This window comes from Melopsittacus undulatus, chromosome 3 (assembly GCF_012275295.1).
Source record: "Melopsittacus undulatus isolate bMelUnd1 chromosome 3, bMelUnd1.mat.Z, whole genome shotgun sequence".
NCBI classification, from domain to species: Eukaryota; Metazoa; Chordata; class Aves; order Psittaciformes; family Psittaculidae; genus Melopsittacus; species Melopsittacus undulatus.
This window is the reverse complement of record NC_047529.1, coordinates 73776089-73802062: the sequence shown is the minus strand read 5'-3', so window position 1 is coordinate 73802062 and position 25974 is coordinate 73776089. Positions and strand designations below refer to the sequence as shown.

At 41.8% G+C, this 25974-nt stretch overlaps 2 protein-coding genes across 15 annotated transcripts in view; one reads left to right on the top strand and one right to left on the bottom strand.

Annotated features, from left to right (window-relative positions):
* ABRACL (ABRA C-terminal like) lies at positions 1 to 22184 on the bottom strand. 6 transcript variants are annotated; one of them, XM_031054076.2, is made up of 4 exons: positions 21790 to 22183; positions 9266 to 9316; positions 2107 to 2173; positions 1 to 539 (listed from the first exon to the last, which is right to left on the bottom strand). In XM_031054076.2, exons 3-4 carry the CDS (start codon positions 2165 to 2167, stop codon positions 355 to 357), a joined length of 246 nt encoding a protein of 81 aa, XP_030909936.1. In that variant the 5' UTR covers positions 2168 to 2173; positions 9266 to 9316; positions 21790 to 22183; the 3' UTR covers positions 1 to 354. The 6 variants fall into 6 exon arrangements, with proteins under 6 accessions (XP_030909936.1, XP_030909937.1, XP_030909934.2 ...); XM_031054077.2 differs by having other exon boundaries at positions 21799 to 22183; XM_031054074.2 differs by lacking the exon at positions 21790 to 22183 and adding an exon at positions 9768 to 10889.
* Positions 22185 to 22628: 444 nt separating this feature from the next.
* REPS1 (RALBP1 associated Eps domain containing 1) overlaps positions 22629 to 25974 on the top strand; it is a 64806-nt gene continuing 61460 nt past the window's right edge. For 5 of the 9 annotated variants that reach the window (XM_034060326.1, XM_034060328.1, XM_005154772.3 and 2 more), the window contains exon 1: positions 22630 to 22995. In XM_034060326.1, coding sequence (XP_033916217.1) covers positions 22843 to 22995 — 153 coding nt within the window. In that variant the 5' untranslated portion in view covers positions 22630 to 22842. Of the gene's footprint in view, positions 22996 to 25974 lie in introns of all 9 variants that reach the window. The other 4 variants (XM_034060330.1, XM_034060324.1, XM_034060329.1 and 1 more) reach the window with 3 other exon arrangements.

Below are 25974 nucleotides of genomic sequence, written 5' to 3'. Positions count from 1 at the left end.
ATAAATTTAAGCATGTGCTTTTATTTTACATTTTCATGGCACGCTTTGATTTGTAAACATTAAATTACTGGTCCTCTTCTTCATATTTTGAAAAATAACCATCAGACATTTGAGAGCTTTACCTGAGATTTGAAAAAAAAAAAGGAAAGATACGCCATATATTACCTTACTCACATACAGTACAATTTTAGGAAGAATTACAAAAGGGAATGTTTTCCAAAATAGGACAGTTTCCTTTTGACTATAAAGATGTAGAAAATGCATCAAAACACATTAGAATGATCAGCCTTATTCAAAGGACGTTGCAAGTCATCATCTTGAACAATTCCATTAATGCATAGCTGAAACACTGCATCAGTCCTGCAGCAGCATGATATCAACGTCATCATGAACGCCTTGTAAAAGTAGCTCCCCTTGATAAGTAATAATCTTCCGTCGTTTTGCAGCCTTAAGAGTTCCCACTAGGGCTTCAAAGAGGTTGGCACATTTTTCATCAGCAAAGAGCACACCAAATTTCACGCTGACTTGTCCATCAGCATCTAAATCAAAGATACAACATGAAAACACATGCAGATTTTCTTTCAGTTAGGAGATTACTGGGGAAACAAAGTGACATGCCGTCAGAACATTGAAAGTAAACCCCGTGGTGTTTCCCAATGTACTGGGGAACATACTATGAATGCTGATAATAAAAAGAAGGCAGAACTCCTGTCTGGTATGACTTTCCCTTTTTTCCAGAGACTCGTATCAAGGACCATGTATCTGTTATGTTTATTTTTACTGATGACTTTCTGAAACCTATTACCCCCACAGGCTATTCCTCCTCAAAGCATAAGAAGGAAATAAATTCAAAATAATATAAATGGAGCATTTTCCCCGATTTTTTCAACTTTTTAATATTTAAGGTTCACATTAAAAAAGCTGCAATGTGAATTTATTTCTCATGCAAAGCAAGAATTTGAAAATATATATTAAGATTGGCTAGGTTACTCCTAAAAGGCAGATGCAGTCACACAAAATGCAAGACGTACATAGAATCATAGAACAGTAAGGGCTGGAAAGGACCTTAAGATCATCAAGTTCCAAACCCCTGCCATGGGCAAGGACACCTCCCACCAAACCATGTCACTAAACCATACATACTTGCTTAGGTTTTGAAAAACAAATAGAACCAAAGGCAATTGCATCAGAACTGAAATATACAAACAGGTAACACATCCCCTCTGGAGAGGGACTTTTTACAAGGGCATGTAGTGTCTGGACAAAGGGGAATGGTTTTAAAGCTGACAGAATGGAGACCTTGGGTAGACATTAGGAAAAAAACTCTTCCCTGTGAGGGTGGTGAGGCACTGGCACAGGTTGCCCAGAGAAGCTGTGGCTGCCCCATCCCTGACAGTGTTCAAGGCCATGTTGGATGGGGCTCTGAGCAACCTGGTCTAGTGGAAGGTGTCCTTGCCCATGGCAGGGGGTTGGAACTACATAGTCTTTAAGGTCCCTCCCACCCCAAACCATTCTATGCCTCTATGATCCACAAATTGCACAAATATTTCTAAAGAAAGAGGAGTTTTAACACTCAAAATCAATCGTAAGAGAGAAAGCTACCTCCTAAGCAAATGTAAGGAAGGTTAGCACTACACCTGTAAGTCCTAGATCAGTTCTAGGCATACAGATCAATTCCAAACACCATGATGAACAGAAGTGTATGAATTCTGAAGTACAGAAGTTAGTAGAAGGAGATGGAAGGAAAAGGAGACGCAAGGAAAAAGTGTAGCTTTCTTCTTTGATGGCTGTTGCAGGTGTTAGAAACTTAAAGGAAAGGGTCACTTTGCAGTTTTATTTTTGTGGGAGCTGGATTTCAGGCCAACATTCTCTGTGCTGCAGGGGCTTAAACATTTAACTTCATAACAGAACCACATTACAGGATGGGACAGAGGGAACACCACAGAGTCCAACATTAAGTGTATATGTATGTTTTCAGGTTATCTGAGCCTGCTTAATTAGATTTGTCAAGTTCACAGCTTGATATAACATGACTACATCTGTTTGACATGTATGTATAACATAACTACATCTGTCTGTATGGTCAAGAGAAATTACAATACTTACTTCTGGTTCCCAACCGCCGGATCTCCTCAACTAAGAGGTTAACTTCATGTTCCACGTTCATTGTGGTCTAAAAGGTAAATTTTGATAAAGTTATTAGGAGACCTATAAATCCTTTGTGCTGTCCTGGCCAATTCTCAATTCATCAGAAATGTCACAGCACTTTGTAAATCCCAGTACCCTGGAGACAGATGGCTCCAGCATAACTGAAATTTCAACCTTGAATGGATAGAGTGCCTCCACACCTCCATGTTGGAGGAAAAGTGACCAGAAACTATGACCTCAGTGCATTCTAAACATAAATGTAAGGAGCTAATCTCAAAATATGAGAAATGTGGAGAGGCTGGGGGGGAGGGTGGGGGAGGGGCAGGAAGTTGTTTTAAAGCAAGAGCGTAGACTGCCACAGAATCAGAGAATCCTGTAAATGTCACAGGTCTTCAGAGGCCTTGCAACTTTGCATCAGTGCCCTCAATAAAAATGGAACATCTTCTATTTTAACACCTCACTGGGATATGTGGTAGATTTGTTTTTTTAAACCATGCCACAGCTTTACAATTATCCTGGCAAGACATTTCAATATCCATCTGGTAACAGCAGGTAGATGCACGCAGTACCTGAAACTACAGCAGCTACCACATACCTGCTACCAAGAGCAGAACTGAACCAGAGACAAACTATACAAGTCTCCCAAGCCGGCCAACATTTATTTCCATTCAGAGTGATCCCAAGGAACTACTGCACTGCCAAACACCCTGTGCACCCCCTTGCTGTGAAACACGGCTATTTTCATCAACATGCACCAATGCCTCTCAAGTTTGCCTATATGAAACTTGGTAGATGGCAACACTACAGTCACACAAAACCCTATTGGCTGTAAAGCACCCAGAGCTGTTAACTGCAGGCACCTGAAAGGTGTTTTGGGATTTATGCTGTGCAAAGCCTAATAAACACAATGAAACTCTTACATGTAGAACTCCTTAGGCAAAATCTGGTGTCAAGATAAGCACAAGGAACTGGGCCCCCCCGAAATAAAGCATTAAACGCAGCTTCTACTGGTGCTAAGGATGCAGTTGGCAGCAAAGATGGTAGAGATTCTGCAGTGAGTGTCTGATAGGGCTCAGTGAGCACCAAGACCCTTGCTGTGGTTCAAGAAACCAGGATTTCTGCACAGATCTGGTAAAGAAGCAGAGTTAAAAAACTGACATCTGGATGCACCACAAACTCTTCCCCTTTCTTTTTTTATTGAGTTAAAACTAAGTGACATAGTTCCATCTCCTGACCCCTGACCTATCCAAATGGTAAAAAACCTTTGTAACAGAATCTGACTTTCAGATCCCAAATTCACTAGCAAAAATATGTGGTTTTAACATGTAACACTGAGCAAGCTTAGTATCAACATGGGTTTGTAGGCAAAGCCCCATCAAACTGCAGTTTAATCCTTCGCGCACAGTAACAACACTGAGGTGGGTATCAACAGACTAGCAGGAAACATTGCAACAAGACGCATTGCCGTGGCACTCTGCAAGGCTGCCTTGGGATGTCACAGCAGCAGAGCTTCTCAGCTTCAATTGCCTTGCATGAATTCTATAAAGTTCTAGGTTTTGTTTAAGTGAGCACAAAACATCTCATTTCAAGTACTGCGGAAAATACAACCCATCTACCAGAAAGCTTACACTATCGTTATTAATTTGTCAAACTGCCAATTCTAATATTGGTCATTACAATAGCATAACTAGCTTCTCATTAAAGATGTTCTTTTAATTCTAAAGGCTTTTTTCTTTACCTTTCTAAATTCACATCTCTTTAAAATTATTTCACCTCAGCTACGTACACTGCCAATTGAGATGGTAATATTTAGAATTAAAAAAATAATTCTACATTATTATACAAGACTTTTGAGATCAGAGAACCATAGCTGTGTATGGCGTAAAGAATGAATTCTAGGTATTTTAAGAACACTGAAATATTTACTTTATACCGTCATATACTGGACACACCAACTATCAGGAGTGCTTGCCAACTCTAATATTCCCGATGTCACTACGCTGCTGGAAGTCAGCATAGTTTTTCCGTACACCCAAACTTCTCGTTACCCGCTGGCAATTCACCTCACGGTGATTTAGCCCCAGCACACCTCCGCAGCGCCGCACCGAGCTCTCCCGCTGCAGAGCCTGTCCATACCGCAGAAGATGGCTCCTCGGTCGGATGGACCGCACCTGGAGACAGAGCGCGGGCCCCTTCCACCGAGGCACCCCCAACCCCTCGGGCTTTGCAGGGCACGGGAGGGCCGGGGCTCCTACCGCGAAACAGGGCCGCCCGGGCCGCCCGCCCGCCGCCGCTCGGGCAGGGGCCTTTCCCCCGGGGCGGAGGGAAGGACAGCTCCCCGCAGTACTGCCGGCCCGCTCCCGCTCTCCGCCTCACTCACCCGCTGTCGTCGCCGCTATCGCCGGGAGAGGCCGCCGCCAGGCAGCGGGGCGGTAGCGGCAGGGCGGGCGGCGGAAGGCGGAGGCAGGGCGAAGGGGCGGGCGGCGGTTATTCGCACTCCAGGGCGGCCGCCGCCACAGGGGCAGGCCTTTCCTGGTGCGGCGCTCTCGGTCGGTTTGGGCTGTGCTGTTGCTGGCGGCAGGAGGGGTCCCCCCACCGGGGCCGTTCTGCCCGCAGCATGGGGGGCTGCTGGGCGGCTGTGTGCGCCGGGCGTCCCGGCTCTGGCGCCGGCCCCTCGGCCCCTGCGTTCCCACTTGAAGGACTGTGTCGTTTTGTTTGCCACATCAGCGACTTGTCAGATCTACGGATTTCACCAGCGCACCGCCTTCTTTTAATGACAAAGGATTAGTGAGTTTGTTAGGTAAAATGCCTTCCAAGACCAGCCCTTAAGAAACTCTCTAACTTAGATCTCAACATAATACGCTGTGTTGGTTCAGTCACTTTATGTTACTGTACCATGCCTCATACACGTCCATCTCCACTGGCTTCCCCAGGTGACACCATGACATATTCTCTTCTTAGAATCACAGAACAGTTAGGGTTGGAAAGGACCTTAAGATCATCTAGTTCCAACCAGGACAGGGACACCTCACCTTAGACCAGGCTGCTCAAAGCCCAGTCCAACCTGGCCTAGAACACTGCCAGGGGTGGGGCAGCCACAACTTCCTTAGACAGCGGTTCAAGGTGTCTCACCACCCTCATAGGGAAGAACTTCCTTACATGTAACCTAAACTTCCCCTGTTTAAGTTTGAACCCATTGCCCTTTGTCCTGTCATACCCCTTATCCTATCACTGCAGTCCCTAATGAAGAGTCCCTGTCCAGCATCCTGGTAGGCCCACTTCAGATACTGGAAGGCTGCTCATACTTGTTTTCTCCTAGGAAAGCAGTACTCCTTCCAGAGAAAGTGAAGGAGCTAGGTTAACATCATGTACCTTTGGCAAAGTCACATTGCAGTGTATCTAATTTCTCATTCAGTGCCACATCCTTGCACTCTACATTGTGGAGAGAATACAGTATTTTGTCTTCTGTCTTGTATCTTAGTATTTGCTACTTCTCTTGTCTTTCTTGCTTCCTCTTCACCTCACAGACATATTTACATCTTCTCTCAAGGACACAGGCATTAAAAGCAAGAGCTGCATTAACTCCTACAAAGCAGTGAGGCTGCCGCCAACCCACTAGTCAGAGGCAAGGCTCACACCACATGTCTCTGGAAAATTCTCACTGGCATAGCTCAAGGCATTGCCGTTCCCATCTGTCTCTCCCACCTCCTTATCAGGCATGACTGCCCCTCAAGCAGAGCGGGTATGAGAAGCTATTTCCAGCCCTTGCAATTCACATTTTCATGCATTAGCTTCCGAAGGTGAGGCAGAGATATTTTCGCAGGCTGTGAGCTGTGCCAGTTAGGTCTGGTTCCTTACTACATTCTCCCACTCCTGGTGTAAGGATGAATAAATAGCTAGCAGCACCTTAAACCACTACAACAAGCTCTGCTACGGTTTGTTTGGCAGAACCTGCAGCTAGATAAATTGATTTGCACAGTGGAAATGATGCCAAGATCACATTTTTTACCACTCTAGGGATGTTTAACTGGAGTACAAAGCCTTTTGCTTTTCTGAGGGATTTTTTTGATGTTGGTGTTTTTATTAAAAGATTATCTTTTCCTTGAATAAACACTATATATCAGTAACAGAATCTTTGGTTAGTAAAAAAAAAAAATTTAAAAAAATCCCATACTGCTTTCTGTATCAAAACATTTTCCTGAACAGAGGAACTGTATTTAACATCACTAAGGGATATTCTTCAAAAAGCAAACCCTGATAGGAAAACAAGTTAAGATTGAAAGGGCTATGTTCCTGAGTCAATAATAAAATTAATGAAATTTAAGTCTGTCTGAATTGAATCAAAAGACAATGGAGAATTCTCAGAAAAAGGTAGTATCTGAAAAGCACTGATGCTCTGTGCATTTGATGGCATACTTGCTTACATTAAGGCATAATGCTTTTCCTAAGATCTTAATTTTGTTGGCCACACAATGGTAAATACTACAGTAATAAGGATAGACTTTTAAAGAAAATTTGAGATAAACCTTTCAAAAGAGAATCTAATCAGTGTGTTAGCAAATATGGCAAATATTCCAGTTATTTAGCAGCATAGAAGTGCTTATCTTCTGTTCTTATTGTTAACAACATGCTTTCAGTTGTGTCATGCACATACTCTAGCTTTTTTAATCATCAGAACACCATTTGCACAAATAATGTAGACCTTTGCTTTATTGTTATTATGGATATATGGGTTTATGTTTGAGTAACAGATTGGAACTTTTGCGACCCAATGATGATGAAATCAATGTTGGAAATTCTTTTCTGTTTTGAATTGCAGCCCATAATTTAAAAGAAGCAAATCAGCTATACATCTGAGAAAGATGAACAAAAATCTGTAATTCATAGAATCATAGAACTATAGAATAGTTAGGGTTGGAAAGGACCTTAAGATCATCAAGTTCCAACCCCCCTGCCATGGGCGGGGACACTTCACTCTAAACCATGTCACTCAATGCTCTGTCCAACCTGGCTTTGAACACCGCCAGGGATGGAGCATTCACAGCTTCCCTGGGCAACCCATTCCAGTGCCTCACCACCCTTACAGTAAAGAATTCTTCCTTATATCCAATCTAAACTTCCCCTGTTTAAGTTTAACCCATTACCCCTTGTCCTGTCACTACAGTCCCTAACAACAAAAAAAAAAGTCCCTCACCAGCATCCCTGTAGGCCCCCTTCAGATACTGGAAGGCTGCTATGAGGTCTCCATGCAGCCTTCTCTTCTCCAGGCTGAACAGCCCCAACTCTCTCATCCTACATTTATACAGGAGGTGCTCCAGTTCCCTGATCATCTTAGTGGCCCTCCTCTGCACTTGTTCCAACAGTTCCATGTCCTTTTTATGTTGAGGACACCAGAACTGCACACAATACTCCAACTGAGGTCTCACGAGAGCAGAGTAGAGGGGCAGGATCACCTCCTTTGACCTGCTGGTCATGTTCTTTTTGATGCAGCCCAGGATACTGTTGGCTTTCTGGGCTGCAAGCACACACTGCAGCTGGCTCGTGTTCATTTTCTCATTGACCAACATCCCCAAATCTTTCTCTGATAATTGTCTAATTTTCTTTTAACCCTTTTTTTTAGAGGAAATGCATTTTTTCTGTCTTTTGAAAAGAAAGTTGGATGCACCCAAGTATTGGTCCCCAGAAACACATTGGGAGGTTATCGACACATGGTATGCTTCTATTACTATTTATGTCATGGCCCTTCTTTGTCATGTAATGTTCAAATAAGTCTAAGTAAATAAGCAATCAAAGCCATCTGTTATCATGATAATTAAGGGAACAGTGATGCTGTTGAAGTATGAAAATGAGCTGGTCAGCATCAGGACTATGTGACTGACAATATCCTTATAGGGGCAGCAGCAGAGAGCAGGAAATGTGAAAATTATGGAGATGGTGATTTTCAGTAATTTTGCTTCCACAAAATATACTTAACAAAAAAAAGAAAAAAGTGCAAATTTGTCCTTTACAAGTCCACAGGACAGACATGAAACTATTGCTCATACATATTTCATATCACTGGTTAAGGTCATCATCGGACTCATAATTCATTGTGTATTTTATCTGCATTTACTAAGACAGCTCCCCAAAAGTCATGAGATTCTGCCTTAAAACTGACTATCCTGATTTGACCTTTCTTGGTGTCTCATTGTACTGTTACTGTCCCCCAGGTGCACAGTTTTACATGAAGGCAGCCAAACAGAGGAATTGTGCAACACAAGATTTAAAAAACATAGCTTGAGAACACCACAGGGTATGTACTGGATGTGATCAAACAGTCAATTTAAGCCAACATTTTGCCTCGAGCAGTGACCAGGAGCAGGCATTTGGAAAACATTATAATCAACAAAATCTATCAGTTGATCCCCTGGTTTCTCTCCTGGCTCCTGGCACTTACTGGAGCAAGTAATGACTCCATCTTCTTTCTCCACCACATTCATGCCTATAGCTCTCCCATCACTCATCTTATTTTCAAGCTGAAGAGCCCTAGTTTTATTTAATCTCATGTGAGATGAATGCCTTTCCATGTTTCTGATTCTTCTTCTTGTTCTTTATAATTTTTCAAATAGTTCCATGCTATTTTCTGGGATAGCATGTGGGTATACAAAGCCATAATGATGTTTTCTGTTTTGTTCCCATTCCCAACATCTTACTTCACGTTTTGAAAAGTGTTGAGTGCTATCCATGGAGGTTTAAAAACTATTTCCAAAGTTGTAGTAATTAATTGTTCTGTTACAGACAATTAGGATTATTTTCCCCGCCCCCTACTACTACTTTGCATTTTTCAGTACTATCAGCTATTTTGCTATGTGATTTGACATAGGATCATGTAAGCTTCATCACTTCTTTTCCTATGGCATCAAGAACAGCCTTAAAGAACACAGGCCCAAACAGAGATGTTGCTAAGAAGGCACTAGTAACCTCTCTCTGTCATGAAACTTCATCATCAGCTCTACCTCTCTGTCTCCTCCTACCTGTATTTGTTTATTGATTCTGAATGAAGCCTGTCTTGTCACCCCATGAGAAATTAGTTTTGTAAAAGTATTTAATGTTTACAGTAAACATGTTGTAAACATACCTGTTGTAACAGGTTTCTCCAGAGACAGGCACATAGCAGCACTGACCAAGCCTGAAAAACATAGGAGAATGTTACAAGGTCATCTGCTAGGTAATGGCCATTCTTCTTCTGGTTGCCAGCATATGTTGACTGAATATTCTTACTTGACTAATATAACTTGATAACCCCTGTTGTTCTTGTTCTGTACAATACTTGTTCTGTACAATACTGCTCTCTTGAATTTTTGTTGCATTATATGTGCTTGTGAATAGGCAGACATATGCACCAAATGTGCATACAAAGTTTTCTGTTGAGATCCTCCCCAGCTAAAAGCCACTAGAACTGCCACTGTGATTTCAGATTTCACTGCTAGAAGAGATCATCTTATCTCTCTTCTTATACAGTCCAGATCTTACTTTGTTATTTCAACACATTTTTGTATGACTTGTTGATTTAGCAGACATGAGTTCCTGCTGGAGGTGACTGTGTCCCACCCCTTGGCTTTAACAGTAACAACTCTTACCTGTGCAAAGTGCCAGAGATTCTCCTTGTGGTCTCCAAAGTGGAGAGAAACTACAATGCTGTGATTCAACCAGGAGTGTCCATATGTGCCTTGCCTTAGCCCAGCCCCATCAGGTATCTGTGCTGTTGGCCTGCAGTGAGTCACTTTGCAACATGGGTGTGCCACATTATGCAAACCACTGTAGGGTTGTGACTCAACATGAAGCTGTAAAGCCACTTCAGCCCAGGCTGAAAAATACGTCTTTGCATGAGTTGAAGATTTCAAGTAGTAAACTTGAAACCCACAGTGACTGCTGACAGTCTTGACTCTGGAATGAACACTTTCATTGAGGTAAATGGAACTCATACAGTGACTCACACTGTTACTCACCTGTGCCTGTCTAGGAGGGGACTTACTTCAGAGGGCATCATACCCTTATTCACTAAGTATTCCAACAATGTAATACTGCTTCTTCCTTAAATAAGCCTGTAAATCTTTACTACAGTTGAACATAAAAGAGAAGGAATACTTAAAGTCTTGATGTGAATCACCAAAATCACTTGCTCTACACCTTACTGAAGAATAAACCTTTGCATGGAATAATGCTGTATCAGTGCAGCTTAAAAGACTGTGCCCATAATGTTAGTTATACATATATATAGCACACATTCTAAGAACTATGGGGTGACCCTAATCATGTGTCTGAGAGTACTTACTTAAAAATTGTAAGACTGAAATCAAACCCTCCCTAAATATGCACAAAATCAGAATTAGTAGGGGGTTTAATTTGGGCTTGGGAGATGCTTTTCTGCACGAGAGGATGTGAAGAGGATGTGCAGTTATGTCTTGAGGGAGCAGAGCATCAGAAAGTGGAGACAGTTTACAAAGAGAAAAAGAAACATATAAATAGCTGATTGTATTTAGTGTGTTTTGTAGTGTTCTTTGCTATAACAGCTGAATATTTGAGAGAGAGGAACATGAAGACTAATTACTTCCTCAGATTCCTGGTATCAAAAAATCTCTTGTAGCAAGGAAACTCCAGTACATCTCCTGATTTCCAGCCAGCATGGTAACAGCTGAATCATTTAGTCCCTCTGTCCACTTGTTTGGTATGCGTCATAGAAATAAAATCACCGTCCCTTCTCCCTTTCCCTCTCCACATATACATACATATTGACATTCTGGGGACTTTTCAGAAAAAAACAAAAAATACTGGCATTGCATAAAGATGTCAAAAAACAGTAGCGGAGATGACAGTTACAGTAATATAGAATTATTATTCACATCCACATCAAATATAGCTGTAGGTGTAATATCTTTATTTATTACTTTCATATAAATTTCCTTCCTAAATCTCAGGCATTTATAATGACTCATGACAGAAGTACATCACATTTTGTCCTGAAGGAAATTTTATTGAAATGGACCTGTGGATTGACATTTGTCAGAATGCATTTACTTAACATACAAAATATTATCATGGCAAAAGTCATTACACTGAAATTTTTTTTAGTGAAATGTCAAGACCTCCTGCTGGCCATGCAAGCGTGGTTCACAGAAGCTTATAGTTGGCTAAAAAAACATAAGAAAACTTTCTTAATCACTAGGTTAATGACAGTTAATAACGATTTAATACAAAAAACCTGTTTATAAGCATTTTTTAGGGATAAACCTGTAATTTTGCTAGTCTGCATTTTGGGTTCTTAGCTCAAAACCCATGTTTAAAGCGAACACTGGATCATTTGATAATTTTCACAATTACACTGAATTTATACTGTATTTTGAAGTCAAGTACAGGAGCACTTTATTGGTTCCTGTGTATGGGTAACTGTATTTTGGCGGTCAAATTTACATATAAAATGTCTTTTAAGAATTCTTTTCTGGTTTCAAGATAAAATGCCAGCTCTGAAATCCAAATGAGATTAAATTTTGTAACTGATGAAACTTTACTGGAACTGCAGCCATAGGTCTTTTGATTCTAAATAATTTTATTCAAAACTGAAACTGCAACACAGAACAACAATGAGACTCTCAACACATCTTTCCATAGTGCACTGCTAATGTTCTCACCTATTAACCTAATAGCCTATGAGGGAATTTCTGTCATGGTGTAGAAGGTCAAACTGTATCCTGATTTCAACAGTAGACAAATATCTACCAGGGAAATACTACAAGAACATCAAATTAATTTACACTTTTAAACACATCATATGGTTTGATTTCAAATGATGTGCCGGTTTCCTCCGTGTAACACCTAACATTAATGAATTTTCATGCAAGTTTCATCTGCAAAGTTAACTCTAATTGTGAATCCCAAGCTTCTGGGAAAAATCTTACCCTTTTTTTTTTTCCTCAAGGAAATTTTGTCCAAGCATCTCTGACATGTTGGAGAAGCTTAGATTTAAAAACATAATCAAGAAAATTAAGTACAATCATCTTCTTGTTTGGTTCCTAGCTAACCTATGTAAATGTGTTACACATATATATATATTTGCTTCTCAAAGCTTTGTGACAACATATTTTCAAGCAAAATATTATTTGTTCTCTGTCATACAAATAGCACAAATTAATCTCTCTTCCCTTATGTTTACTGAAGGAAGCACAAAAGCTCTCTTGCACACATATAAGTGCTTTCTTTGTGAACTGTTACAGAAACTTCCCAATGTACTTCCTCTGAATCCAAACCTTCCTTATGTAAATTTAGATTAGCTTCAATAATTTCCTTCCACTATTAGGAACCAGCATATTACTCCATTCTAAAAAATTCATCTCCATTTTGAATTTAATAGAAGCTTATAAAATAATATTAGATGACATGGAAGTATGCTTCTGATGGTCTGCAAATTTGGCAGAAACAAATATGGGGGGAGGTGCTAATGATTCCAGAACTTATATATGTATTTCTGCTCTAAAAATATAGATAACTGTATTACAGTGCTAACAGGAAATAGAAATGGGAGGTGTAATTTTATTGTTTTCTTTAGACAATCAGTTGCATCATAGACTAAGCAAAGTAAGTCAGTGTAAGATGACGAACTTCCCAGCTACATAACCAAGGTATGCATGTCCGTCAGAAAGAAAACATATATGTGGGCACAGGTACAGTATTTGGGATAAGGTACAGAGGAAATATTAGCCATTTTTCTCAAGAGTACATTCAGGAGAGGTGGGTCTTAAAATGGAAATAAAAAACAGAACAAGGACTTTTTCTCAGTTATTTTAGTCACATAGCTGAAGCCATAAGAGGACACTTGACAGAAGTCCTCTGTGTGGAGAAAAACTGGAGAAATCAAAAGCAACTGATCATCAGACTGACCAGTGGCTCAGCTGTGGGTCAGTTCTGCCTAGTACTAAGGGACACATGCAAACCCAACTTTTCCCCTTTCGTCCTATTGAATTATTTCACACGCCAGTGGAAGCAAAGGGGAAGAGAGGTCTGATGGAAAAATGTAGTCAGAGCCTAACCTCTTGTTTTTATTTAAAAGGGTGGGTTGTGACCTTTCATGCTCTAATCCTTTAGAAGACCTCCCTTGACCTCAGCTAACACCTTCTCAAGTGCAGCTTTCAGAAGACTGACCATGATGCACACTGTTTCAAATGGCCAGTGTTGCACCAGGATGTACATTAGCCATGGGAAACTGTTTATCTGCACATGCTAGCAAAATAGGACTGTGGTGAACTGCATAAAGAACAATCAACAATGTCCCTGAAAAGCTAAGAAGCATTTAATAAACCACTGGGTAAAGTGCGGTGGCTAAAATTTTGGGTAGGAGTTGAAAGATCCCTAATTTTCAGGAAGAATTTTAAACTGTATTACCTGTACGTACACTTTACATTGACATTCATCTCACCAGAATTTAGCTACCTGAAAATAAGGTGTCAATTTCAAGTTAGTTACTTTACTAACTCTCTGCATGTATACATAGTTATGTTTGTACAGTAAAGAAGACAGATAAATACCTCACCTTCCAAAAAGCACCACTGTAGGGAGAGCTTCAATAAGTAGGTCAGAGATGGCAACTAACTTTTAGATGGCTAAAGACATGGCAAAATAGTAGTTCATTTGTCACAGCTGTAGGCTAAGAGACAAATAAACTAAAGTACCAAGGCTGTATTGTTGACCCCATTCTATCAATTAACCAAAGATTCTCTAAGCAAAACCAGAAATTATCCTCAGTATTAACAGCTTCTCACAATAGCAAGTAGTCATCAATAAAGACTTGGTACATCAGTTAGTTGGTTACTGCAGATCAGAATGTTTCCATCATAGAGGCAAACAGAAGGTGGAAAATCTAGTATCTCACACCAGAAGAAATGCAGGCAGTTTTTCATTCACTTACTTTCTAAGGAATACACTTCCTTTATTTTGTTACTGGGAAGTAGAGTTTGTATGTGTTCCCAAGCTAAAAACTGACTGCACAGCCTATTTTTCTCACAGGTCAGATGTGAGGAAACAGAGCCATTTCACTTCCTTCAAAATCTCTATATAAAGAGAAGAGGAAAATGGGACCAGACCTATTGTTCTTACAGTTTCCTTCCTCCTTTTCACTATGCCTCATTCAAAAAAGCAAGGATCTGCCACTTTGAGTGCATCCTCTCTGTTTAGTGTATTTGGGTGTTCAATAATATATAAATTGCTGTTGCAGTATACAGATAATACCAAAAAACCTGTATTGAAAAAAAAGGTTGTACATCAAAGGTAGCTGTTGCCTCTGTTTTTTCTTTCATATAAAATATAGTAGTTTTTCATTCAAAGCATCCTCTCCTAAGATCAAGATCAAACTACACAAATAATTTCATTGTCTGTCTGCAAAATCTCATTAAACTATTTTGGGGTTTCTTTTTCTCAGCTGTTTTTTTAAGTCTTCAGTCATTTGAATGGCTGGAGTATGATGCTCAAATACAAGCAAGTGACGTTTGAAGTACATTCGGCCCACTCTTGGCTGTCCTCGTCCAAGGCATTTTGCCAGGGTTGCAGTAATTCTCATTGGAATGAACTGAAAGTGGTATGAGAATCTTCTGCTCTTACTCAGCAATGAGCTGTAACTGGAGAAGCAAGCATGAGCATGCTGTATGCTTCCAGCAAGCCCTGCTGTGCTGTCCAGTGATATTTCCTCTACCTGTAGGAGATCCTCCTCGAAAGAATTACAGGGATTGTGTCTGAGGCTTGTCCCCTCCATCTCTCAAACACCTATAAAAACAAGTACTACCTAAACATTTTCCAAAGCAGGCCATGAAGAAACCTACTAGTACATACCTCTCTGGATGGGGAGAAGGAGGATGAGATAGCCTACTACTTTCTAGCACCTGTTCAAGCTAGGAGTTCAAGGCTGCCACTTTAGCCAGGTAATAGCAGTACAGGACTCCTGCAAAGAATCAGCATTGCTTTTTATTGCAACTGTTGTTTGATCTAATAGGGAGTACAAAGGAGATACCAATTCAGGACACAGCCTTTCAAGTCAGAGGGGCAGCTATACTTTCTAATCCCTCTTAGCCTGAAAGAAAAGGAGCATGGGAAAAGTAATGATACAAAGAGCTGCTTTTACTTCACCCTCCAAAAAAAGAGATACACACTTCATGCACTCAGAGTATTCTCTTTACTCTGTCACAGACACAAATCCTGGCAAAGGAAGGGCTTTGGTGGGAAGCACATAAAAGGGCACATACAAGTTAGCAGTTACATGAAAAAAGCGTGGATAGCAAAAGATGCAACTGTCTCTATTTATGCACATATATTCATTCCATCCTGCCAGTTTCTAATAAGCTCGTTTTATGACTAAAGAACTATAAGATCTGAACCTTTTTCTAGAAGGAACAGGGACAAATAAAGTACTTGGCAATGATTCCACTTAAATTCAGAGAGCTGTAGTACTATATAGGCTTACCCCCAATTCTACCAAATATAGTCACTATAAAATGACTGGAACAGGACATGATGTTTCAAAACCAAAGATATGTAATTTCTTTAGAACATTTGAATGTGTGCTAATTAAGTATGTTTCCACCCCGCTCAAATAGGCTTAGTTCAAATAACATTTATTGATTTTACATTATAGGATGGTTATTAGCATTTGCTAACTGAGTCAAGTTTAGCAGGAAGTTATAATGGTAAGAGCTTTGCTTCAGGAATTATTTATACACTAACAGGAAAACTACATCTTTCTTCTCTGACATCTTGAGTCTCTTAATGCAAGCAGAAGACCTTCCAATTCTGTGTATGTTGTATATGTGAATAGGAATGGTAGTGCATTGAAAATACTACTGTATTTCAAAATAGTTTATGCTCCCCAAAACACTAATATAGATGCAAAATTATACTCCTCAGCTATTATTCTAGATTTTACAACAATATATGTAAGCTGGGGACATAGAAGTGGGATCAATTACCTAAAGGTAAGCAGGGGTTTGGCTGTGGGTGTCAGAGCCAGCTGCCAGAGGGGCAGATACAGCCAGGGCCGACCTTGTCCCATGGGAGCTGCCTTCATCTGGGGCTGTGCCATAGGGCTGGCCAGAGCTGAAGCCCCACCACATTGCAGCCCTTCCTGTCCCTGGCCATGGGCCATTGGTCCAGACCTCCGAGCCCTGCCTGGTGCTCTGCTCGGAGGGGTGGGATGGGACTTTCATGGGCAGATATGGCTACTGCATGTCCTTTCATCATGCTTGGTTCCCAGCTTCTCTGAAAATGTGTGGATAAAGAGATGTAATTGGGAATAGATCTTCAAAATAAGTCAAGATGTTCAGAAGAAAAAAAAAACATAACGCCCCCCCACACACACATAAAGACTAGAAAGTGTGAAGAAATGAGAGTGTAAAACATATTAGAGCAAAGCTATATATATATACATATATATATAAAGAGACCTTATTTATCAGACTCCTTCCTCCAGCCACCACAGATGGAGCATACAGCATTCTTAATATCCCTCCTATACCTCAAACATCAAAGAAATGTCATAACAATGTTGCTTCTAACAAAATAAGATTTGAAAGCACACTGGGGTGTTTTTGATCTAGAGGACTTTAAGAAAAAGGAATAAGCTAGATTATTGCTATTTTAAACAAATAGAGTTTTACATTTTATGTATCTTAACATATCAAGAGCAGCCCACATCACCATGGACAAAAAGGAAGGGACTCAAATCCTTGGGAAACTGATCTTAATGGAAGATAGCTAAAAGAATGGGCTAACTCAAATTCTGACCAAGAGGCAGAATCACACTTTGAAATAACAAACCCATGAATCCAGAACAGAAAAGGCACCAAAGCATAAGGAAAAGTCTAGTTAGAGTATCAATCCCAAGAACATCAATATTGTGGAGGATTGTATCACTACTGTGAGGAAGAAATACATGGAAAGAAAGGTTAAAGAGAGAAATTAAAATCCTTAAGTAACAGATTATAACAGAAAACTGTTAAAGGAAAAAATAGTAAGATGGAAACTAAAATTTAAGTAAATGGAAAAGATACATTTATATATACAGCTAAAAGGAGAGAATAGGGAAAGGAAGGAGTGAGTATGTGTGAGAGGTGAAATTCTGCTTTCAGCACCTCTTCCCACCTTGTAACCAATATCTGACAAATGCATTAATGTGCCAGAAGTTTCCCGAAGTGGCCATTAACAACCTTTCCCAGAGAGCAATCATTATCCAGTTGAATAATGATCCCTTGGGAAGGGATAACATCCTCTTCCATCAGCAAGTTACACTGCACTTCCACATTCAGGAAGCAAGAGGAAAGAGTGAGAAGTACCAGAACAATAAGAACTGATCAAGGTTTCAGTCAGACAGGAGCTAAAGTAAATAAAGGCAGTGAAGAAGGTGTAAGATTGTTTTCAGACTAGCTGGGGCTTCTGTAATTTAAATTTTAGGGTTTCAAAACAAAGAAAGATATTGAGGGACTACAATGATAACCCAAATAATTAAGAAAAAGTAATTTGAATATAACCTTATCATACTTCAAAGAAGTTATCAATATTTAAATAACTTTATAAAGACTTATGTATGTGAGATAGTACCAAAAAGCACAAAGAAAAGTTAAACTCCCTTACTTCTCCTGACTCTCTGACACTGTAGAGAATATATTTATAAAAGAGGATACACACACTGTCATGAGTAATTTGTAAATAAATATAGCAGCAAGACCAGAGGGATGTATAGTTAAACATTGAAAGACTCTAAAAGGAACTTTAATTTCTGTAAGAAGAGATTAATTTTATAATATCATGCAAGCAGAAGACATCCCCTCCCTTTGAAAGAAACGGATAGTTTTAAAATTTAAAGAGGTGGGATTTGAACAGCTGCTCAGGCTTTTGAAGTGCTGAGGTACATATGAAAAGTCACCCTCCCTGCACTTCATTAGCTTCTCTGGAACCTACCAAATAAATACAGCTGTTCTGTGGTGACAGTAGGTGCCCCCTCCCCATTTTGAGATGTGGAGATGAAATCTCATGCAGAAGTCTGCCAAAATCATATATGAGTCAAAGGTTTCTCCTTTACAATATCTTCTACTTTGATTGTTTTAATTGAAGAAATTTTCCTTTAGAGGTTTTCATTTGACTGTGCACTCCTTTCAAACATTTGATGTATTTGGATGAAAGAGAAAAGGGGGCAATTTTAAAAATGGGCAACTTTTACAAAGACTATGATAGATATATACAAATTAAAAGCTTAAAGGAGAAATCCGGGAAAACTGAGCAGGCACAATGGTGAATGATATGGGAAAGGTATTATTCATTCTCCGCTGTGGAAATTTACACAGAGAAATATTATTAAATACTCCACAGATATTGGATGTCTCCAGCCACGATCTCATACACATTTCAGTGGTGACACAACACACTTTGGGAGGTTGATGAGAAAGTTATTTTCCCTTACAGAATGTGCCTGCACAGAAGTGCAGGAGGGACCACAATGACCACATTGAGGTGACTAACATTACTTTGGATCTGCTGTTTGCTTGCTGGATACTCCTTGAAAAGGTGCTCTCCTGGTATACAAGGAAGAAAATACCACCCCCTCATTGTTATGGTCTCCTGCATGGCTCTATGGAGAAAGGATTTAAAGCTATGGAAAATCTCATAGCTTTAAATGTCGGATGCCCTTTTGATGGAGAAACAATCCCAGCAGGACTGGTAGAACAGAGAATCACAGATTCATAGAATCACAGAATCATAATATCATAGAATGGTTTGGGTTGGAAGGGATCTTAAAGGTCATCTGGTTCCAAGATGGCACAGGCAGGGAGGTTAGTTCTTTGAAACATGGGTGCCATTTCAGTAGGTAAAATCAGCAGCAGGTGAAACCTGACCATATGACAAAATGGGTGTTTTTCAAAATTGCAAGAATGTAAACATCAAGGTTGGAAAGAGGTTATAAACTCTAACATACAGAACATACATGCAGAAACTTACAGAAGTTTTGGAACAAGCATCTGTAAAGTGGTTAGATTTGCATTAAAATGTTGCTTCTACACAAAGTAAAGATGCTCTTAGAAAAACAGAACAGGAACTTCTTTCATTTACAAGTGTTAACACCATTCTCAAAATATTCTCTGCCTGGGAATAAAGTACCCTGTACCCTACCTCCAAAGGATTCTTTGGTTTTGGGTTGGTTTTGTTGTTTTGTTTTTGTTTTTTTTTTTTCTAAAAAGATCAGGCAGTAACAATAAAATGCTCTAAAGCCTGAGACAGCAGGGTTTTTTAAAACATCCCTATTTGTTTCTAGCCTTAATCTGCTTATCTTTCCACTAAAGACTCAGGACAGAACAAGTTCCCTTAAACATAGTGTTTTATTGATGTATAGTTTGGCTCTGACTTGAAGAGCTGTTACGGGCAGCAAAATAACCTTGCACCTCCTTCCATCTGGGTCATCAGACTTGGCATTCCTATGATGATGATGATTTTCTCTGACTTTGATCTCTTAAAAGGATGGCTGTTTTGATATCAGTATCTGTCATCTCATAGTTGCTTCACAGAAAATAAAATACAGTAAGATTAGGCACTGGGTGAAGAATAGCTTAACTCTTAGCTGTTCAGAGCTCTGATCCTAAAAAAGTACATTAAAAAGACAGAATAAAAGGTACACTACCTAAAAAGCCCAGAAAAGTTCATCTTCGTGCTCTGCTTAAATCATCATTCAAGGCAGTTAAATCAAGTTTTTAATGTACCAAAAGCTGAATCTACTATAGCTAAGCGTATCACTAACAATACATTTTGGTGGGTATTTTGCCATAAACCTTCTTCTTTGCACATCTAGTATGAGCTCTGGAAAATGCTGTAATACAGACTGTTCAAAACCGAAGTAACTCCAAACTGAAATATGGTGTCATTGTTTGGGTCAGTTGCACTGAAGTGTGTATATGGAGAATATAGCTTACAAACATGCAGCAATACTATTTTTCTCAGTTCACCCTGTAGCAAACAGCATATTCTCCAGCCAAACAAAATGAATCCTCATTGGAAAACCACTTAAAAGATTTTAGTCCATTTTTTTAATCTCAGTAGATTCTAAATCTTCCCTGGTGGGAACAGGTAGTGTTCTGCCACAGCTGATCTCTCCTTGGCCTGGAAGTTTGCAAGGGGCCAATTTGGAGTAGAAGAGAGATCTCACAGCCAAACACAGAAACATTGTACTGGGACTCCCTGAGGCAAAGATGATTCTCCCATATGTAGACCTTGTGAATTAGAAATGAGTTTGCTACATGTCCTGTCACTCCTATTCTATCTGCTCAGTCACTGAACCTAACACAAAGCAAAAAGGGAAGTTTATGGTATGGGCTTAGAAATCAGACTCAACAACCTGTTTTCCAAAACAGCTACCTATTCCAGAATTGTCTGGTATTTGGACAACTGGAAACAGTCCATACTAGGAAGCCTCCTCCCTGTATTATTCTTTGTGTCTTATACAGATTGTTGCAGCCAAATGATCCCCATTAATGTTGAAAGAGTGCTCCTGCTGCAAAAAATTAAATAATAAAATAGCAACTCAACTAAATTAACAAGTTCAGATTACTTTTAGACATAAATGCCAAAATTATTTTGACAATAAAAATGTTTTAGGTCCTTACACTAACTTACAAAGAACTTCATAATTACAGCCATATACATACTTTAATCTATCAAATGCCAGTGCCCTAATACAATCACTCAATCTTTAAGAAGCAAAGGCACTTGAACCCAATCATCTGCTAGTGATTTAAAAAGCTTTTCTATAAATGGCTTTGTAAAACTAATAGAATTGGAGTGTGCCATTTAGCTGTGGAGGAAAGGCTACATTCATTTTACTTGCAGAGATACTGATGTGACAGTGGCTCCAATTAAGTGACCTATGATGCTTAGTTTGCCTTATCTAAGTCTGTAAAAGCATAATTAGATATTATACAAAAAAAAGATAATTATTTTTTCTGTATAGCTTATTTTGAGGAATCTTAGCTGAGAAATGTGAACAATCTGTGTGGTTTAATCACTTGGGATTCTAAAAGCTTGATAATGGCACATTTCTGTGAAGATCCTTTTGTCTGTTATTTTAACTATAAAGCTAACATATCAGTGGTTTTCAGGAACTTTAGTTAGCAGCAAAAGGATACACTGTGTATGTCAAATAGCAAAGATGAATCTCCGCAGTTCAGAGTATAACTACCTTAGAAAGTAGAAAGGCTGAGGTGCTTAGGGAGGTAGAGCAGTTGGCAACAGCAACCTCGGAAGAGAAACATTGGAAGAGTTGTGGAGGAAGGTGGAAAGTGGAGTAAGGGAAGAAGGATAAAACGAAACATCAAGTGCTGGACTGCCACCTCAGCAGGATTTAAATCAGATCAGGTGGTCCAAAAGGTCTAGAAGAAGACAATTGCATTCTTCATAGGCACTTTACTTTGTCAGGGATGTCAGACTCTCTCCAGAAGACAAAGTAGCTTGGAGGGAATTTTGTTAGTGTACTGCAGGGGAACAGCACGTCCAGGAAAACACAGCCAAGAGAGCCATGCAGAGCAAGGGGGCTGAAGAGACAAGTGAGCTCTTGCCTATTCTTTCTTGTACGGAGTTAACCCGTACCCTTCTTACTGTGCGTTACGTGGTGTTGCATCAGGTCCGGACGGTGGCAGAACACTTGCTGAGTTAGGCTGCCACAGCAGGGCCGACGCAGCACAACGGGCCGTTCTCCACAAGCCTCCGGGAGAATCCGTACCGGCGGTACCTCCCGCCGTGTGCCCGGAGCCCACACTGCCACGCCGGCTCAGGCACGGCTCGCCACCGCCGTAGTCGAGCCCTGCGGCGTCGGGCCGGCTGCGAGCCCAGAACTCCTGTCTAGGTTACCGGGCTGCTCCCTCGGCGGCCGAGACCCCTGCGGCAGCGGTCATTGCGCGCAGCCACGGCCAAGCCAGTGAGCGAGAGGCGCAGCCGCTGTGCCGAGGACAGCTAAGTACCTGCGGCCCAGCCCGGCGCCCCAAGGGAGCTTCACACGGCCTCAGACTGAAGAGAGCGGCCCCGAACCGCCGCGCCCATAGGGGGCGCTACCGCGCACAGCCGCACAGCACATCCGGGCCCCGGGAAGGCGGGCGGTGCTGCCGCCACACCGCCTCACGGCCCGCCCGGGGGCGCGGCCCCGCGACGCTGGGAGGGGCGGGCCGCAGGCGGTGTGTTACGCCGTTGGCCCTTTTCCCCGCTAGCCCCGCCCCCCTTCACCGGGCCTGCCGCTTCCGCCCCAGCCGCCGCTCTCGCGGAGGGAGCTGGCTCCCCGCGGCGCGGCGCCGCTCTCCCGCGCCCGCCTTTCCGGGGCGCGCTCTCTCCGGGCGGTCGGCGCAGGCGCGGGAGGGGGTTGGGTTGGGGGGGGGGGGAGGCGCGCAGGCGCGCCGCCGTGTGGGCGGTTGGTGGTGGTGGGGAAAGGTGTGAGCAGCCGCTCGCGCGCGGCGGTTGGCTGGGGCGCGCGGCGGCTGGCGGCGTGTTCCCTCCCCGCGCCTCCCCGCAGCGGCCCCGCGCACTCTCCGCTGTTCCCCGCACTCCTCCAACCCTCCCTCCCCTTCGCTGGCCGGGCCGCCGCCGCCGTTGTTGGATGCGGGGCGGCGGTAGGAGCAGCAGCAGCAGCGCCGCGCGGAGCCGGGGCGTAAGATGGAGGGCCTGACGCTGAGCGAGGCGGAGCAGCGCTACTACTGCGACCTCTTCTCCTACTGCGACACCGAGAGCACCAAGAAGGTGGCGTCCAACGGGCGCGTCCTGGAGCTCTTCCGCGCCGCGCAGCTGCCCAACGACGTGGTCATGCAGGTAAACCTTGCAAGCCCCCCGCGGGGGCGGTGGGCCCGGGCACCGCCCCGCCGATACTGCCCGAGGGCAGGCAGACCCGGCCGGGGCTGGGGCTGCCGCCGCTCTACTTTGCCGCGCCCGGCTCAGCCCTTCGGCAGGGCGGGGGTCGTCCCGCTGGCGGTGGCGGGCTGGGGCCGGGAGAGTCGGGAGCTATTGTCCGGCGCAAGAGCTGGGCACCTGAGCCTGTGCAGCGGGGAAGGCTGAGCTTCGCTGGCTGAGAGGAAAGGGCGACGGGTGCAGCGGATCGCTGCGCCGAGCACGCTTGTAGCAGCCCCCGGTTATGGGCTTGTGGGGCCTCCGGGTACAGGGCTAGGAAGGGGCTGTTGGTCATTGCTGCTGGCTAAGTCCAGCAACTGGTAGGAAAGTGTCTTGTTTGTTTCGTATCAGTAGAGGCCATCCGAAGCATGAGAACTCAAAAGCATTTTGGGGATGCGGGGGAGATTCATTCCTCAGTCTGCTGATGGAGAGCAACAGCACAGAAGGAAATCTGGGTTTGTATTGTCGGGTGCCACTGACGCTGATCCACTTGATCTAAGCCATGCCGTCTTTTTTGGACATCAGTTCTCGGCAGGTATTACCTTACCTTTAGTCATCAAAACATTTCTAACAGTGAAAAACGCAGTGTTAAGAATGATACGGGCCCATGCTTGCAATATATATGTGCACAGTTTCAGCATTTACTTCCTTGGCCGGGTTAAGCGTAAAAGTTGTAGCAATATTGCAGAGCTGTCGACATAGAAGAGGGAAAATCTACTCTAATGTGACTTGTGTAATTATTTGGGGAAAGTATTCCCGATTAACTCTTCTTATGAACAGCTATTTGTAATAAATTCCTGTTTCTGTAATTCTGTTTGGCCTTGTTCAGTACTTCAAAGTTCATGTTGTGTTTTGAGCTGCTGTGGTTAAAACTGTATCTAAGAAGCCATGCTGCCTTTTATGCAGTTTCATCCTCAGCCTAGTGAGATAAGCAGCCCTTTTAACAAAGCATTAAAGTTACTATAGCCAGAAGTGCTGTACACAGATTTTGGTATTCTGCAGTTTAGTACCAGGTTCCAGGAGAATATTTATGCTTACCCATAGTGTGTTTTGGCCTCCTAAGAGCAAGTTAGTTATTTAAAATGAATTTAAGATGCAAAAAATGTAGAAGAGGGCTGAATAAGAAGTGCTTCTTCTTAACTGGTAAAACTAGTAATCTCTTATTTGATGACTTGCTAGACTGGACTTAATGGTAAGAGTGTCTGCATACTATGATGAGTGAGATTTCTCAAGGGCCACCCACTGCTGCTTTTCGTGTGTAGCCAACCAGTTTCAGAAAAATCATCCCAGGAAAGTGAATGCTTACATGGTTGTTGTACTTAAAATCTATTTTCCGTAGAACTTGTCCAGATCACTGTAGAGATAAAGTAGTGTAGTGCTAGAGAGTTTGTTATATATGCACGGATATAGTGTAAGAATTTCGAAAGAGTTGAAAGTGCTTGGAATTTTGAATACAAGTGGCCAGAGATTATATCCTTATCTGTTGCAGATGAGGCTAGATATTTTGTTGCAAAATAGATCACATCTGAAGAAAAGAAGCTACTTGGGCATCATTCCATGGGTTCTAAATAAATTAACTTGAGAAGCAGACCTGGTTTATCACTGTAGTGATCTCAAGCAAAACCTTGAGTTAAAACAGCAAACAAGATATTAGATAGCATGAGGAATGAGACTGTAAGTAACACAAGGAAAGTCAAAATGCACATAGCAGCCTGACTCATTCCAAATATGTGCAGTCGCTGTTGGTCACCTGTAAAGTACCTTGTCCCTGTGAGGGAGAGAATTTAGTTGTCTGTTTTTTATGTTCTCCTCTAATTGTGGCTGTGTATCAGGTTAATGCAGGAATGAATGTAATGGAAGGGGGTTCTTTGAAGGGAAGTTGCATTTGATGATGCTTTAGAAGTTGCAACTGTAAATAAAACCTCAATATGATAAGGGTTAAGAAATAAAGAAACCCTGTGAAGGACATGTAATTCTCTTTTGACCATGTGCTGTGGTGTTCTTCCCTGTTCATTTGAAGCACCTGATGCTTGTGTGGAAGGGAACTTGATTCAGTTACCCAATTCTTGTATAATCATGGAATGCAAGTGTAGTACCAGTCATATGAATGCTAAGTACCTTTGTAAATGTGCGAAACATAGCACAAAATCATTGCTCTTCAAACTCACGAGGACCAAGTATTCTGAGGAACTCTCAAAGCTTTTCCTCTTTGGCAGTACAGGCCTGTACATACCTTTAGATAATTCAGAGCTTATTCTGTTGGAAATGAAAATTGGTGACAGTTGCAATTTTAGACCCCTAACTTGTTCTGCTTGCAAATGTGCTGTTTGAAGGCTGGATAGATGTACAACCTTTCCTGCAAATAGTTCTGTTTATGTGAGATCTGTCTTGCAGTAGGGAAAGTTAATACATGCATCTAATCATTGCTAATCATTCTCGTTTCTGCCTCTGAGGGACAATATCAGCTGCCTGTTAAATGGGAATAAATGGACATATGGAAGACTGAAACAGATATGGTCGCTGTATCCAAATCGCATGCTCACAAAGCAGCAAAACCCTGGAAAAGAAAAGCTGTATGTCCACTTGGTACACATCTACGAAAGGACAGCCTTACTACCAAAGAAAAATACACACCAAAGGTCTTACAACCTTAACTGCACATGTGAAAACACCAGCCTTTATTAACCCATATTTCTGCCTTTTTGTGTGCATCATGGAAATTAGCATTAAGGTAGAAGATTTGCATAAAATAGTGAATAGAAATACCTGTGTTGGGATAACAAGTCCAGCTACTTCACAACAGTTATGCGAGTCTTTAAATTGCTCTCAGGGTGTGGTTTCACATCGCAGCTAAACCAATGTAATTGTGAGTTGCCACTTAAGCAGGAGGTTCCATCTGCCCTT